This window comes from Macrosteles quadrilineatus, unplaced genomic scaffold (assembly GCF_028750875.1).
Source record: "Macrosteles quadrilineatus isolate MER2022 unplaced genomic scaffold, UCM_ALF_1.0 Scaffold_2__2_contigs__length_208266976, whole genome shotgun sequence".
In the NCBI taxonomy this organism is placed as follows: Eukaryota; Metazoa; Arthropoda; class Insecta; order Hemiptera; family Cicadellidae; genus Macrosteles; species Macrosteles quadrilineatus.
The window spans coordinates 11201533-11218104 of record NW_026542595.1 but is presented as its reverse complement, the minus strand read 5'-3'; the positions used below and the strand labels follow the sequence as shown (position 1 = coordinate 11218104).

Below are 16572 nucleotides of genomic sequence, written 5' to 3'. Positions count from 1 at the left end.
CCTCCCACCTATTTAAGGGATTACATTTAAAAAAAAAAGATGGGGTGAATGTTATGTAATATGATTTCTTTTGTACTGTCAAATATTTCTTCAGCTGTTTTATTTAAGACTGTTTTGTTTATGTATGTTGTTTACTGTTTTGTGCAATTCTCTCATGTAAAATGTAGCTGATTATTAAGTTGAATAAAACCATATCAATTTGGTTTCTAAACATTTGCTTTCATAACAGAGGAGACAATTAATAATAAGATATCTTTATGCGTATAAGGAGAGTAAAAAAAGAGAGGTGTGGTCTAACAGATACACATTCACTTGGTGAGAAGAGTAATATTTGCCAGTTCTGCTATGCAACTTACTTTGGAAGTGAAAAAAATATACGAAGCACAAGTGTTGTCACGGGTAAGGTAAACTTGCCTAATGTCATATCAAATGAATGCATGCAAGAAAATGTTTACTTCTGACACTGACAGATAAAGCATTTACTGTAGTATAAACTATATTAATGCCTTGACTATGATGAGTTAAAGTAGTAAGATTATACAAAATCTTGACGGACCTTATGTTTTTATTGTAAACTTTTGTAATACTCGCTCTACTTCAATTGAGAAAAAACGCAAATGGATTGTTTACTTCTAGGTTATGTTGCCAGTTCCTCGGACAAACTTATACAAAGTTTTTTGACTGAATTAACCAACAAAATACAGACATTTCAAGTCAATAATAAGAAGTTTCAAAAACTCATTTACTATTGAAAGTTATACCGGTAGTGGCAATATAAGTGACCAAACATGAATGAAGGAATTAGTGTTTATGTATTCAACAATCGAGTAGTTACGGTCAAGTTTATTTTTAAAATTCAGGGGAGGCAAATAATATACGCTGTTCAAGAGAAAAATGAAAATTGCTATCCAAATCTTTTAGCTACAAGAGTTATCCAACCTATTTCGACAAATGAATCCATACTTTCAAAACTTTCGGACAGGTATTAAGAGAAACTCTACTGAACAGAACAACGTGAGAATGTTCTGATGCGGGACAAATACTGTGACTGACAGACAACATGTTAAAATATGTTAACCAACTTTCAATGGTGTTTGCTGCTTTAGCCTATTCAAAGCAGATTATGACTGTCCAGTTGGTAACCCAGATTTTGTGGGTAAAAAGTGGAGCACATGAAATGGTTGATATCACCCCACTTTTTATGATTCTCTACGGAGAAAATTTGTTTGATTAGGGGATGTCTCAAATCAAAGAAATAAAATGACCCAACTTAAATTACTTAACACAGCTTATCAGTAAGGTAACGGTCTTCAATTCTCAATGCTGGAAAAACTTTGTTGCAACATGTTAACTCGAATTGAAGCAGATCGTTTAGCATTCATTAGAATTTATCAGTTAAAACTGAGAGCAGAAATAATGTAAGTGAGCCTTGACGACGCAAATAGAGATATTTAAAATTAGTTTTTAACAAGTGTTTAAACAACTCTAAGATGTAACTAGAATTACTCAAATTTAAGCATAACGTTTTCCTTGGCGTTATGTTTCATACTATGCAACTCATTGAGCCGCACGGGTTCTCTAGTATATATTTATATACACACACATACATAGTTCCTCTTTTATAGATATAGATATACACGAAAATATCTAACTTTTTTTTTTAGCCAACCTAAACTACAATTATTACTGTTTGCTTCTGTATACTGTACAACTAAAACAAAAGTAGCTTTGATTGTATAGGAGAGATTCAACTTTTTCCGAGATCAGCGGAGTGTCCAAGACAGTTTGGCCTGTCAAAGTGAGCGAGTCTATTTTTTTACCTGAGTTCAAAATTGGCTGTGGCATCAGTGAAAATAGTTTTAAGGTAAGCTACCTACAAACTCAAGTGTTTTTTTTATTACAGAGCTCAATTTTTAATTTAAATGTTTGATATTTTTATCACAGCTTTTTACTGTCATTAAATTTACGTAAAGTAAATTTAAACAGTCTAAAAACTGTTGAAGTTAAACATTTTATATTTAGACTTATCATACTGTTTAGGCTACTCATAGACAGTAAGTAACTTACATATATTATTATTATTATTATTTATGACGAAATTTCGGGTTGAGAGACAAAATCAGATTTTAAAGTGCGTTATTGTCGTCTCACCTGAAATTCTGTCACACCTTAAATTTGTCCAGATAGCTTAGCCTACTATGAGATAGTCCAGGACTCTAACGTGTTCGTTAATTAATTATCGTTTCGAGTTTATTAGCTCAGAATATTAATTATAACAATAATGCTTACAATGTTAAGCTTACCTTTAACTAGTGCTCATCATAGCCACTCGAAAAATATGTGAAGCTAAATTTAGAATTTTGAATAAATTATCGAGAATGCGGATGACCTAATTAATTAGAAACTTAACTAAAACGTGATTCGGTCGTTATACTTGGTAATCACCAAAGTAAACGTGTCGGGAGAATTAAACTCGGTCGATCACCAGAGTTGATGCGGTGTTTCTTAGAACAAATTTGCGTAGGACGGCTCGGGGTAACGGAATAATCCCCACGGATATTCCTCGGGTGAATGAAATAAATTTTGTGGCAAGTAAGAGTCAAGAGTATGTGTGCTGACGACGGGAAAAAGCGTGCAAGTCGCGCGCAGCGCGCAATTGCGGGCACAATTAAAATAAAAATTAAACTTCTCTACAACTAAAATTAAACGAAATTCTATATCGGTAGCACACAATAGCTAAGGACTCCGCCACCAAGGGGAACACTTAATCTAACTCACCAGGATGACTCGGGTCTTTACTAATTATTGGATTGCTCCAAACAGCAACGTCCTTATCGATCTGAGGCGGGTAGACAACTGAACTTGAGGTCTGCTCCTCTGGCCCTTCTTCCCCATCGCTCCTGGCGGCAGGGTAGCTAACTAACTTCCTCCCCACTACGATGACGTAGGCCTGCTCCTTCGATGCCGTTGTCAACGCGAGCGCGGTTTACCCCGAACGAAAACTAATACTTCTAAATAAAACTTAAAAAACGGCTTTTAACCCCTTGACGGCTTTTGGGTCGTTACATATTATTATTATTATTATTATTATTATTTATTATCATATAAAATATGGTAGATAGTGATAGATTTTCATTGGACACTCTATGATATACTTAATTAGCTACTGGAAGTTCCAGGCAAGGTTTCTTTGTCATGTTTCTTGTTTTTTTTTAAAGTATTTTAAGGTGTCTATAAATGTCACATGACAAACTCTGACAATCCCTCCTGAAAGGTGGAAGGAGCAACTGTGTGTTTAGAGAGGATGAATATTGAATAGACAGGAATATCTTGGATTTTGTTATAAGACAAAATTTGCAGGACCTTTACCGTACAGTTTTATGTCTTAAAGCATGTTATTTTTGAGTATTATCAAGTTCAATGCAGTGTTAACCAGATCCTTTAAACTCATGCTACAATGTGTTGTGTAAATTGTCTTTAGCCAGAATGTTTTGTCTTATCTCATACAGTGTACATCCAGCCTTGGGTAGTGTTAAACCTTCTGAATCCTAATAGTAAAAAGCTTGCCGTGACTATTTGATTATTGATGTTTGTCCAGCGTAAACACTCCCTCCATACACAATTTCCTATTCAGTTGTAGCAGTAATACGGTGATATTACCATGCGAATTCAGTAAAACGTTATTGTTTGTCATTATTTGATAAACATGGCTTTAGGCCAGGTTTTAGGGATTTTGTGGTAGATAGGATGAACAGGACACTCATTTAAGGTTAGATTTTGTTTTTGTACAGATATGTGAAGAGATTGGGAGAGGCGCTTTCAGCCGAGTATTCAGAGTAGAAATGGGAAATGACATAGGAGAAGAATATGCTATGAAAATATTAGCCAAAGCAAAGGTTTGTAGTTAACATATTACTCCAAATTATTCTAAAACTGGCTATCCTGGCCTAGATTTGCTGTGGGGAACAGCTTACTGCTTGGATTTTATAAACTGTAGATTACAAATTTGAAATTCTTCTAAAAGTATTAAACCTCTTCAGTAACTTAGGTAGTTAAAATTATCATGCGTTTTTGAACACACCAGAGGTGTTGTACTGATACTAGATAATGCTCTTACTGTTATAGCTTTTCTCTCCGTAACTTGTAGAAAGTTGTAAATGCCAAAAACCAAAAACCAAAAACAAATTACCAATATTAGAAGTTTGATGTGTTACCATATAAGATTGGGATGGCACTAGGGGGTTCTGTGAGTTGGTGGCTCAGTTGGTAGCACCGCGGACATTGGGCTCAAGGCAGTCACTTTGGTTTTAGATCCTTTTACCTACCACTACTTATTATCAGTAAAGTTCACCCTTGTACTGTACCGGCTCACCCCTTGCTTTGCAGGATACGTTCTACGCACAGGTCCGAAGCCTATGTGGGTGGGCAAATGAATGGTTAAAAGAGGCCACCAACCTTTTTTTATTAAACAAAATTAAACCCTAATGTAAATTAAGGTAGATAGGATATGTGTGATGCTGTAATGTAGCATTGTTACTTATACTGAGCATTGTTACTTATTTAGCAAGGCCCTATTTATAAAAAGCCAAATGGTCAAAGACAGCTGAGTCCAGTTTAAAATTGCAATGAAAATAAAATTAAAATCAATTTGTTGAGCCTGTGTGACGCAAAATTCTAGGGGGGGGGAATAAACTAGTATTCACCTAAGTCAGGCTAGGCCTACCCCTAGAACCGGCCACACTCAAATTTCTTCCCCGGAGTGCTCAGAAGGAGCCGAGAAAAATCCAGGGGTCGATACGAAGTTGTCACGGCTTTGACTGATCAATTTATTTAAAATTTAATCGAAGGCTCAGAGCTCTATAAACGTTCAGGAAATCCTGCAGACGCTCAGTTGGAGTTATATCATCCCAGCCTTCGTTAAAGGGTTTGGTAAATTTTGCCTAACTTTTAGATTCACTATGTAGGGCAGGTGAGTATTCTATCTGGGCCAATGCGATAAAATACTCGTCTTAAGCTTTAAAATATTAAACTAAAGACTCTAGTAAAAAAAATAAAAGTACGATGATCGAATGAACAAAATCTAGAATAAAAATCCCTACAGAGTCGTCAGAGCCTGATTAATATATTTGAACGGAGAATCTATCGTGCGGTGATTTAAAATAGATTCGATATTAATATTCGTTGCTGATTGTCAAATCGGCCTACTCCCAGACTTGGTTCTTTCACCCACCAAAGACGGGGTTTAGAACTCAGTTGATAAGTCTCGGGATATTAAAACGGTGAAAACAAGAAATAATTTAGACGTGATAATTATTTGTTAAGCGAACGGAGAAATCGTAATTTCAAAACTGATTAATTAAAATAAAATAAACGATAGCCACCGCTAGTCACTGGCAGGCAGGAAATGGCGGGTCAAGACTCAAGTTAAGATATTAAATTTAGATAATTCGAAACGGGATTTTAAGAAAACGATAAGGTATAATTAGTTAAGTCTTAAGTATGCGTAAGATAAAACAGAAATAACGTAATACGTAAAAAGGAACCTAACTAGTGTGGTAGCTAACCTTTGTAATAGAATCGTCTAGTTGTCGTCTGTCGTTGGACAACAAACACCAGTTCGAGGTTATGTCATGTTGTCATTGGCGTTAAATATTCGTAAAATCGGTCGGTTTAACTTTATTTGGTGAAATGGAGTGCTATTACTGTTAATTATGTTGTGTGAGTGTATGTATGTACTTCACTGTGATTAAAAGTAGGCCTACGTTCTTTGGCCCATAGCCCAAGCTATGGCCAACACATAGGCCTAGGAGTAGGTTATTGTGGATGAAAACTGGTAAGTTATGGTGTTTGTTGAATAGCATTACGTTTTTACCCCCCTTAAAATTTGGTACCCCACACCTGTTGTTTTTTTGTTAAATAATAAATTATTCTTTTCCAGGTAGTAGAAGAGAATGGAATTAACCAAGTGAAGGACGAGGTTATGATCCAATCATCTTGTGGACATCACCCTTTCATTGGGGCTTGCAAGTACTTTTGGCAGAACCACCGGTTTCTCTTTATAGGTGATTGAATTATATTTAATATTTAATGTTAGTGAATAACACGTAATCTCTTTCAAATTATTTCATTTATCACGGCAGATTCTATCTTAACAAAAATGAAGTAAGGGAAGGTCTCTAATCAGTTGGACTCAGACCTGGGTTCTTTTGTAACATTTCCTCAAGTCAGGCCAGCATGTTACCAAATCCCTTTGGGCTCGCACAGTTTCTGGTATTCAGTTCTTTTATGACTTAGACCACACCCAAGCTAAGGTCAAGCTTCTTGGCACGGAGAATACCTTTGACAAAGTGTGACACACAGGTCCAATGGTCCTCACCCTCCATAATCGGGAGGACCGTGTCCACCATTGACCCTCCAGCCAGGCTCTTTCCCAATGCAAGCAATAATAGGAAGTGTGTTCGGCGTCGTTGGGATTGTTCAGGCAGTATTGTTCAGACAGTAGGTGCAATTGGGCGACACAGCTTTACCCATCCTGAAAAGGTACGTCCGGGAAAATGGCACACACCCTCAATGGCATGATGGGGGCAATCCAATTTTTGGTCAGAATCACTATTTTGGTTTTGCTTAGGGCAAGTGAGAGACCGTAGTCTGATATCCATGCAATGATGGTACACATGACTCGGTTCAATTTCAGCTTGGCCAGGGATCATTACTACCTGCAGCTATCAAAGCCGCAGTGTCACCTGCATACCCAACTAATACAGTTTCCTCAGCCATCTAGACCTTATGAGGCTGTTGTGTAGGAGACGTTCCAGATGTCTGGGCCGAGTATGGATCCTTGAGTGTGGCACCAGAAGCGATATTCATCGTCTGCGGGCCTTACGTAGTGTCATAAATGAGTAGGTGGAACGAGAGCTATTTGCCTATGATGGGCGGTTTACCGGGAAGTTTAATATGTCCTCCAGAGCGTCTAGCATTATACTACCTTGCGGATTTAAATGCGTTTCTCACATTGAGTGTTATATCCAGCACAACCTGACAAGAGTAGTGGTTAAAATCCGCTATCATCACAGCTCGATTAATTTCCTCAATAGCATCAACATTTGACCGCCCTTCCTGAAGCTGACGAGGGGACAACGACAAGGGGCTGGCACTACGTCCATATATTGAACAATGGAATGTCATCAACCCTTTTGAACTCTATTAGTGGGCACAGCGTGTGAGCCAGATGAAGGGACTTGACTATTATCCACATACATCCATATCAGACGAAGGTGGAGAGTGAGTGCTAAAGTTCTGAGTATTTCCCACTGATTGGAATTGACATTGTCCCCTAATTTCCCAGCAACTGTATTTGGCCTGGTAAAGAGACTTCATAATCACTTTGTAGGCCTCTGACTTCTGACGTCTGTCTAAGCCCTACGGGCTCCCTTGACCCTGGTAGCAAGTTGTCTGGCTCTCATCCAGGACCAAATCAGAAATGGCGTACTGGTGGTCACTGGCCATGTAATCCTCCCGGACTCTCCTGGCTCTTTTCTGGATCGTTTGCCTCCGCCGGAAAGTTGGCGTGTAGCCCCTGTTAATGGTGAGTCCGGCCAAGATCGTCAGGGAATCAAGAGGATGTGTCCATATGCCTGTATTGGTACTGCTCTGCTCGCTAACTAGCAGCGCATGGATACCGTCCTCAAGGGCAAGCTGGCAGGATCAGATTTTCTGTACAGCGGACAAGGCCGCTAGGGTGGTTTCCTCTCTCTTGGCCGGTTGATGGCCAATGTCGGAGGGCCTCGGTCCAGTCCTAGAAGGCTGTTAATGTCTTCTGTCCAGTCCGTACTCTTGTACGGTGCGGAGGTGTAGGCAGACGCTCTCAATAAGGAGGTATATAGGATGCGGCTCATCCGAGTGCAGCGTCAGGCAGCACTAAGAGTAGCATCCGCCTACCAAACAGTGTCCGAACCCGCCGTCCTGGTGGTTGCTGGAGTCATCCCCGTCAAACTTTTGGCAACGGAGAGAAAGGCAATTTATCAGCGCCGTGGGGAGGACCAGGCACGAACAGAGGGACGCACCCGCACCTACCAGCTGTGGCAGGAGAGCTGGGAACAGGAGACACGGGGACGCTGGACCAGACGACTGATACAGCAAGTTCACCCTTGGGTTAATCGGTTAATTGGGTTAATTTAGTAAAAGGTATCTAACTTCGTTTTACCTAGGCAAATTTATGACATACTAATGACTGAACTGCTTGATACATTTCGGTGTGTTTATAAACCTAGTAAAACAATCTTTGCAGCGAGACTAGACTTTGAAAAATGTGTGAGAGGAAATGATGATAGTTTTTCAAATTTCGTCTTACATTTAAAAGAGTTAGCCTCCTACTGTAAATACGACAGGTATTTTGAGGAAAGAGTAAGGGATAGATTTGCTGGTGGCGTTAACTTTCCACAGTTTGAAGTTGAAATCAGGCAAAGGTGGCCAGAAGGCATAAATAAAGATGGTTCACGTTTAACTTTAAATGAGTTGGTAGATTTAGCTGAAGCCATGGATAGAGCTAAGCGGGAAATGAATATTTTAGAAGAAGCTATGCCTGTAATTAACAAGGTACATAACTATGATAAGAAAAATAGATCTTTGGCAAAAGAAACATACAGCCATTCAACAGAAGATTGTAATCAGTGTGGACTAGTACACAGTGGAGAATTTTGTCCAGCTCAAAAGTCTAAGTGTTTTTAATGTGGAAAGCATGGTCATTTCATTTCTCACGACAATGTGGAACCAAAAAGACAAAACAATGTCACTTCTGTGGAAAGATGGTACATTTTCCGCGACATTGTCGTTCAAAAAAGGCCTATTTGAACCAAGTCAACGACACAGACATAAAATCTGAGAAAGAAGAGGTACAGTAAGGAATTTCTGAACTTAAACCTAATAGGAAGATCCCAAGAGCTCAACTTAATGTTACCCTAAATGAAGTACCAACCACCATGGAGTTTGATTCAGGAGCTAGAGCATCGATGATTGATGCACCTCTGTGGAAACAAATTGGATCACCAAATTTGAGGGCATGTAAAACAAAATTTGTCGCTTATGGAAACAATACCCTGGATGTTTTAGGAGAGTGTGAAGTTAATGTTAAAGTTGATGGACAGATTACGAAACTTAAGGCTGCTGTGGTAAATGGAAACGAATCACCTTTGTTTGGATTACCATGGATGCTTGCCTTCAACATGAAATCACCACCTAGTGTTACGATTCGTAAGTTGGATAACGCCAATAAGGATGAAAATGCTTCTACAGTAACCGAAGAGGAAATTAAACAAGTTATTTCAGAGTTTAGTGATGTATTTAAGAAAGAATTGGGAACAATTAAAGGCTATCAGGCGAAGATAAATGTTAAGAGTGACTCAGAGCCTAGGTGTTTTCCTGCTCGCAGAGTGCCTTTTCCACTAAGAAGTAGAGTTGAGCAAGAACTAAACAGACTGGTAAGTGACGGTGTTATAGAAAAGGTAGACCCTTCCAAAACTCCTATCGAATGGGCAACACCGCTACACCAACAGTAAATGTTGAGAAGGAAAATGGCACAATTAGAATATGTGGAGATTTTCAGGTAACCTTAATGCCAACTATGTTGGACAACATGAAACCAAACCTTAGACAACAATTAGATCTGAAATTTTGTAAGGAACAACAAATCCAACTCAAAAGAAAACCTTAAGAGCATTCAGTGAAGGGGAAGAAGTATGGATGAAAAAAGAGAATAACCCTGGTTGGATAGCAGGAACAATAGTCAAACGCAATGGCTTATACTCTTATGAAGTCATGTGTGGTGGAGTGATAAAAAGAAAACATTCGGATCAACTGCGAAGAAGAGAAGGTGGGGTAGACGATGAGGAGGGAAAAGTGTAATATATTGGAATCAGCTGATAATTTGGTTTTATGTTTATTATGAAAATGAAAACAAATAATGTTATGTTTTGTTCTGTGATTAAATGAGTTTAAGTTAGTTCTTGATTTTTAGTCTTTTAGTTTTGGCATTTGGGTAAGATTGTTGAAGAGTTTTATAATAATTGTAAAATAAAGTTTGCTCTAAAAATATGCTGTCCTCACTTCTATATCAGTAAAAGTAAAAACCCAAAGTAAAACTTCACTACATCTTTCTATTCTTATTGGCAAGTCCTATTTAACTTAAGATATGCCAATTTAAATAAAAAACAAAAACTTAAACCTGTGTGCAATGTACATTAGGGTACTCAAGTCCATTATCATAATTTCTTACAGTTCCAGATGATACTGGCCCAAATTACATATCAACTTATACCAAGGTTATGTTTCAGTGAGCGAGTACATGTGTGGTGGTGAGTTGTGGGAGTTGGTGAACAAATACAGAGTCTTGCCTGAAGATTTGGCCCGTATTTACATTGCTGAGATGGCAATAGCATTAGGTATTTTTATGACATTTATTTTGATGTAACATTATCTTACCTATTGTAAACTTTATAGTATTTCAAAATGATGATGCAATTTAAATCTCTTTTATACTTAAAGTACTACATTAATATTTCATTTAACGAAATAAATTTGCTAAATATGAGAGTTTATTACAGCTTGACCTCAAAATCATTGAGCTAAAATAAAAATGTTAATGGTTTTAATGATTTATATTTTTATAAATTTTCAGACTTTCTACATAATGCTGGTGTGATCTACAGAGATTTGAAACTAGAAAATATTGTTTTGGACAGTTGTGGACATGTGAAACTGATTGACTTCGGACTGGCAAAACACCTTAAATATGGACGAAGAACTACTACTATTTGTGGCACCCTTCAGTTTATGGGTGAGTGTGTTGTAATAAAATTAACATTAAATTAGTGTTTAAAACAATTAAATCTATATACATAACAAATAGTATTAAAAATATTAATGTGTGGAATATGGGAACAAAGTAGATGTTGAATACATCATCTTATAAATATAAACTCGCCTTGGGCTCGCTGGGGGCTCCACCACTAGGCTTCTTTTTTGGTTAGGGGATTGTAAGAAATTTCCTCGGAGAAAATCTGTTTTTGAATAATTCTTTTACTGAACGTATCTATGTATCGTCAAGCCACGTATCTTATGGTCATACTGTCAATTTTAGATAATGTGAACTGAAACCTATTCATGTCTTTTCCACTATGGTTTTCCTTATACTGTATATATATATATATAAGGTAGGTATAAGTTAAAAATCATTCTTGAAAAAATTTGTAATAGGCTACTGAATTTCGTTCAGAATATCTAATACTGAACAGTCTGTCGCTCATCGAGGTAGGCGCAGCCTATAAGTTAACATCTGGTCTGAATGGTCAATACCTTCCACGAAGGAGTTGTACAAATCTATTATCTCTGGTTTTTCTTTTACAATTACCTCATTATTTCTTACTACTGATTTTGCAACACTCTTAGTTGACAGAAGAAGTACTGGGTTCTTTTCGTAGTCTTTTTCCTTGTATGCAACCATGAATTTGTGGTCTTTACGGTTGTAAACTTTTTGTCCTACTTCAAATTTTTATTTTAAAGCATCAGCATCAGGTATACCTTTCCTGTTTTTACTCATAGTGCCTGTAATGTAAGTCATCCTTTCATACAGATAATCTGCCAAAGGTATGGATATAAAGAAATTATCTACAAATAACTCCTAGAGAATTTATGAAATCATCACTCAACTCACTAATTGCACAACAATCTCTGTCACGTTATAAAATATTGTCTCTTCACTCACTGTCGACTCATTTCAACCAAGTTTAGTCATATTTACCAACTAAAAACGCATCAACACAACTTATAAGTCTTAAGAAGTTATCTATAAACACATGATCACTGTTGACAAATGTCAGACGACGCCATCTCGGGAAATCTTGTCCACCCCGAGAAAAAAAAAACCCAAACGAAGGCAGTCTGTTTGCTACACCTTTGCTACCTTTGCAAACATGAAGCCCAGACTATGCTGATTCGATTGGTGTGTTATTTGTGGCTTTTGGACATAGAGGTGGCCAGTAAACAAACATTTAGCAGACGTCCAATATATCGGACCGCGGCAGCCAAAGGGTTTTAATTATAAAAATTGAAGTTATAAATTAATTTGATCAGTGTTGCCAGATGAGCTGATAATATTCTCTCTGTACAGCACCTGAAATATTTGAAGGCCTCTACGGACATGCAGCAGATTGGTGGAGCCTTGGAGTGATATCCTACCTTCTTTTAAACGGAGAGGTAAGATATGCCCTTTTTGAATAATGTATTGTTTGTTGTCCCCTTAGGGAATAAGCTAAATTATGGTAGGTCTCATGGCAAGACCTAGACCCGGGATCGAATAACTTTTTCGTTTTGATGTCCCCAGAGGCCAGGAACACCATCCGCTTAGTTTATAAACTTGCTGCTGCGGGTGTATTTTTTTATTCATGGGGAGGAGGTTAAAATGCGTTTACACACACGGAGAGGCTCAATGTCCCCTCAGTAGTGCCGGACTCTCACCGGCTCAATGTATCCAGACTACTGGCTAAAAAAACCCCATTATCTCCTATGACACTAGCCTGGAACTGTTTAGCACATTTGTCCTTTTTAACTATGCCACTAGGACTTTCCTTCTCAGTTTCTTCCTAAGGTTAAGACCGATCGAGAATGAACCTTCTTAGCTCGAAGTATGGCCTCGGCAAACTGCTTGACATAGTTCCAGGTCCCTGTGGAGACTAGCTCCAATGATGTTGTCGGGATGATGTCAACACTGATCAAAGTCAAAGTCAAAATCATTTGATCTCAGAAATCAAAGTTGTTCAGCGGACACGCCACATGCCAGAGGAAGAGAAGGTGTACTTGGCAGTGTCTGCAATGCCGGGAAAGTACAGACAGTCTTGCTGGCGACCCTCCCTATTCTGTGCAAAAAAGCCTGGAAGTATCTGCGACCCAACAAAATCTCGGGTCACAAAATACCCGACCTTGCCATGCTGCCACTTCACCCATGGTCGAATGCTGGGAATGAGCCTGGCGATCCAACATCACCCATACTAAGCGTCATATTACCTACTGCTTTTTCCTTAAAAGCTTAAATTGAAATTTTGATATTTTTAACATTAGTCTTATGGATTGTCAAGTAGCTATGGGAGTTTTAAGAAAATGTAAATAAATGAATTGTAGCATATGCTTGTAACAAATCATCTACAGTAAAGAAGCAAATTACTAAATGCAGTACAAAAGAAAAAGAACATTCCAACGAATACTATTTAGCATTGATTATAAATACACTTGGGGTGTTTTACTAAGCAAGGGATGAATACGACTACCAAAAAACTTAGAGTATTTTACCGCAAAACCAAATTACACTACGCTAATATTGAATTGAAACCCTCAAGGAAAAGAAAAGGACGTTTTGTAGTTTTCGACGATGCGCTGCAGGAATGAGCAGGTTGTTTGTATAATTCCAGGGATTATAAAAAAGAAACATTACGGATCATAAACATAAACAAAAATGACCCCAAAATAAACATGTTTGTATTATTATTTCAATGCAACTGTCAAAAAGCGTCCAAAACCGATGAAGAGATTATTTGTCTTAAATTCCAACCAGTGACGTCGTTCTTTTATATTTTTGATCCATACTCACGAGTTTGTTAATGAACTTTATTGTAAATATTTTCAATACAATATAGACCGATTGTCTGTATGGAAATGTTCGTTAAGTAAATTTAAAATGAAGAGGGAACGACTACCAAAGCTAAATTGGCTTTAGACCTTAATTAACCGTGAAAAATTGAAAATGAAGACGATTTACTCGTAAAACACGGTTTAAGTTATATGTTTTGATAGTTTAACTAGAGTTTCAATGTGTAATATTACATGTCATTCATTCATCATTAACATTAATTTCTGTATTATTTTGTGTATTTTCTCTCATAATGTCTGTTAATGCCCCTGATAATGTGTTATCAGTTATTTAATTTGTTCCTCTTGTTAATGTGTTAAGTATTTTATCCAATTTTGTTTAATGTTATATAATATCCCATCACCCCACAGAAACATCATCCTATTTTATGTTACAATATAATATTTATGCAAATTCTCTCCATACCTATTAAGTACTCATCAAAAACCAACAATAATCATTTATTTAGAATAATATAGAATTGTAAGAAAATTGCAATATAGTAATAACATCTTAAATATAGTATCACTTTTCAAAATTATCCAAAGAAAATCAAAATTACTGTGGCAAGTGTCATTCATGTAAATTAACCAGCTGTACATCACTTCAACAATGGACATGGACTTCCTGAGCTTCTACCATTGCCTCTCCCCAGATCCTGCCAACTCTTCACAGTGTGAACATCATTCTATAATTGGAAATTGTGTTTAATTTAAACTAAAATTCATAATCCCAAAGTAAAACCTAAATTTAAATTTCTCATCATCCAAAAGTATTGGACAAGTGCATTGAAGAGTACCAATTTATAAGAAGACAGACACTCCAAATTTGGTAACCATCATCCATCTTATTTAACTAAGGACAAATTTAATCTTCATTGGACATTTAATCAGCATAGCCTAATAGGCCAAATTAACTTAACTCATCAAGATATACATATTTCAAATTGAACTTTTATTCTAAATTTAATCTTCAAATTCTATTTTATTTCATTAAATTCAGTGAAACCATTTGGAATCTTTCTTTGGACATTAACATTATTATATTAATAGCATCATGAACCTAGCTTAACTTATTTCAGAACAATAACTAAATTAAATTATTTGCATTTTAAAGAAGCCTAATATATCATTCGAACCGGCACGACCACCCCTCCCTGAGATTAAGAGGTCATCTATTTGAATATTAATTAGTACTTAAGAAGAAACCAACCCAATATAGACCTAAGCCTAGAGAATCTTTTCATCCACTTTGGAACCCCACCATTTTGAAAATTTACCATCATTGTTAACTTACCCTGTAGCTAATTCAACCAATAACTTATCTTTTGTATTTCATTAATAAATTATATATTGTAACTTACCAAATCTATTTATTCTTAGAATAATTCATAATTATAAGATTAAGACAAAGACTTACCTTATTACACAGAAATAAAACACAAATTAGGAATTATCTTTATTAGAAAGAAATGACTTTGAGTTCAATGTGGGCTAACTTAGTAGCCAAAGGAATTTTGTAGGCCTAAGTTAATGAATAGCCTATAGAAAGCTTTATGGTGCGTAGCAAATGTACCTAATAGTTTTATTTTAATATGTTTGTTTTATTTATTATATTAATTCTAAATGTGATTTAGTCAGGGCCTGATTACCCATTAGGCTAATTAGGCTGGAGCCTAGGGCGCCAGTCAGCCAAGGGTTTTAGGGGGCGGGGCGCCAGACAGCTAAGACTTAAAGTTAGGACCGGATTCGTAAAAAATGTTTTATTCCAAAAAAAGATTCGCGCAGATAGGGAATGAGGCGGGGAAGGGTGCGTTAGGCAGATTTTCATAATCATTATATTTATAGTAATAATTGATTTGTAAAAACATTTAACGATACTTTTTGTTGCAGATAAATTCTGTAAACTAAGTAATTCCATCTAAAGGCCCTAATAAAATCGTTTTAGGCATAGGTGATTAACAGAGTTAATTTAGAAAGTATGTATATTATTGTTTGGTTTTTTGATATTTTACGATAGGTCTACTTTTGATTTAATACAATCATATGTTTAATAAAATGTAAAATAAATACATTATTTTAAATCAAAAAGTTTTACATTCCTTGAACAACCGATTTGTTACTATTTTAAAAGTTCCTAATCAAAGCATGCATTAATTTATGATCAGTTTTCTTATGTTTTTAAATAAACTGAATAGTAGTATAATGCCTTTGGCCACTTTTAATTTTTGAATTCAGTATTAGTATTCATACTTTGAAATTTTGAAAGTGGTGGCAGAGAGGAGGGGTAGTGGTAGGGAGGAGGGGGCGCAAAAAAAAGTCAGCCTACTGGCGACTAGACCCTTAATCAGGCCCTGGATTTAGTTTAAAAACTAACTTCTTCATACTCGTGTCAATCATATGCTCTATACTCTAGAGCATAAAGTAAAGCCGTGAAATTTGTTGTCTCGCAAACCCTTAAGTTCAGCCTTTGAAACTACATTAGACAGCCGAAAACCGCATATTAGAGTGTTTATTTGCAGTTTTTACTAACTATTTTGCTGTTGTTATGTTTACACCTTATTTCTAAGAGTAGATTCATCAGTGGAATTCATTACTTTTGAATATAAATGACATTTTCTTAGGCCTAGCATAAAACTGTACGATGTGTCTATAATTGGTAGAGGAAACCCCAAGTCAAATATAGGCCAATAAGCTATTAAATATGAGATTAACTAAGTTATTATAACATTAAGTCTTATACAGTGGCTCAGCTTAAAAAAATGTCAATACTGTAATGTCACAGGTCGACACCATCTCTTGTAGTCTTCGTAGCGGTTGGGAGCAGGAGACCAATTAAACTCGTGGATGAGGGATCAGATAACACTTTATTACTTAAAAATTGAGCTTTAGCAATTT

The 16572-nt window shown here is 36.6% G+C and overlaps 1 protein-coding gene across 2 annotated transcripts in view; it reads left to right on the top strand.

Annotated features, from left to right (window-relative positions):
• Positions 1-1757: 1757 nt before the first annotated feature.
• Positions 1758-16572, top strand: part of LOC128988149 (uncharacterized) — a 151121-nt gene continuing 136306 nt past the window's right edge. The window contains exons 1-6 of one of the 2 annotated variants that reach the window (XM_054409377.1): positions 1783-1864; positions 3792-3896; positions 5939-6062; positions 10329-10436; positions 10673-10831; positions 12164-12249. In XM_054409377.1, coding sequence (XP_054265352.1) covers positions 3843-3896; positions 5939-6062; positions 10329-10436; positions 10673-10831; positions 12164-12249 — 531 coding nt within the window. In that variant the 5' untranslated portion in view covers positions 1783-1864; positions 3792-3842. Of the gene's footprint in view, positions 1865-3791; positions 3897-5938; positions 6063-10328; positions 10437-10672; positions 10832-12163; positions 12250-16572 lie in introns of both variants that reach the window. The other variant, XM_054409376.1, reaches the window with a different exon arrangement.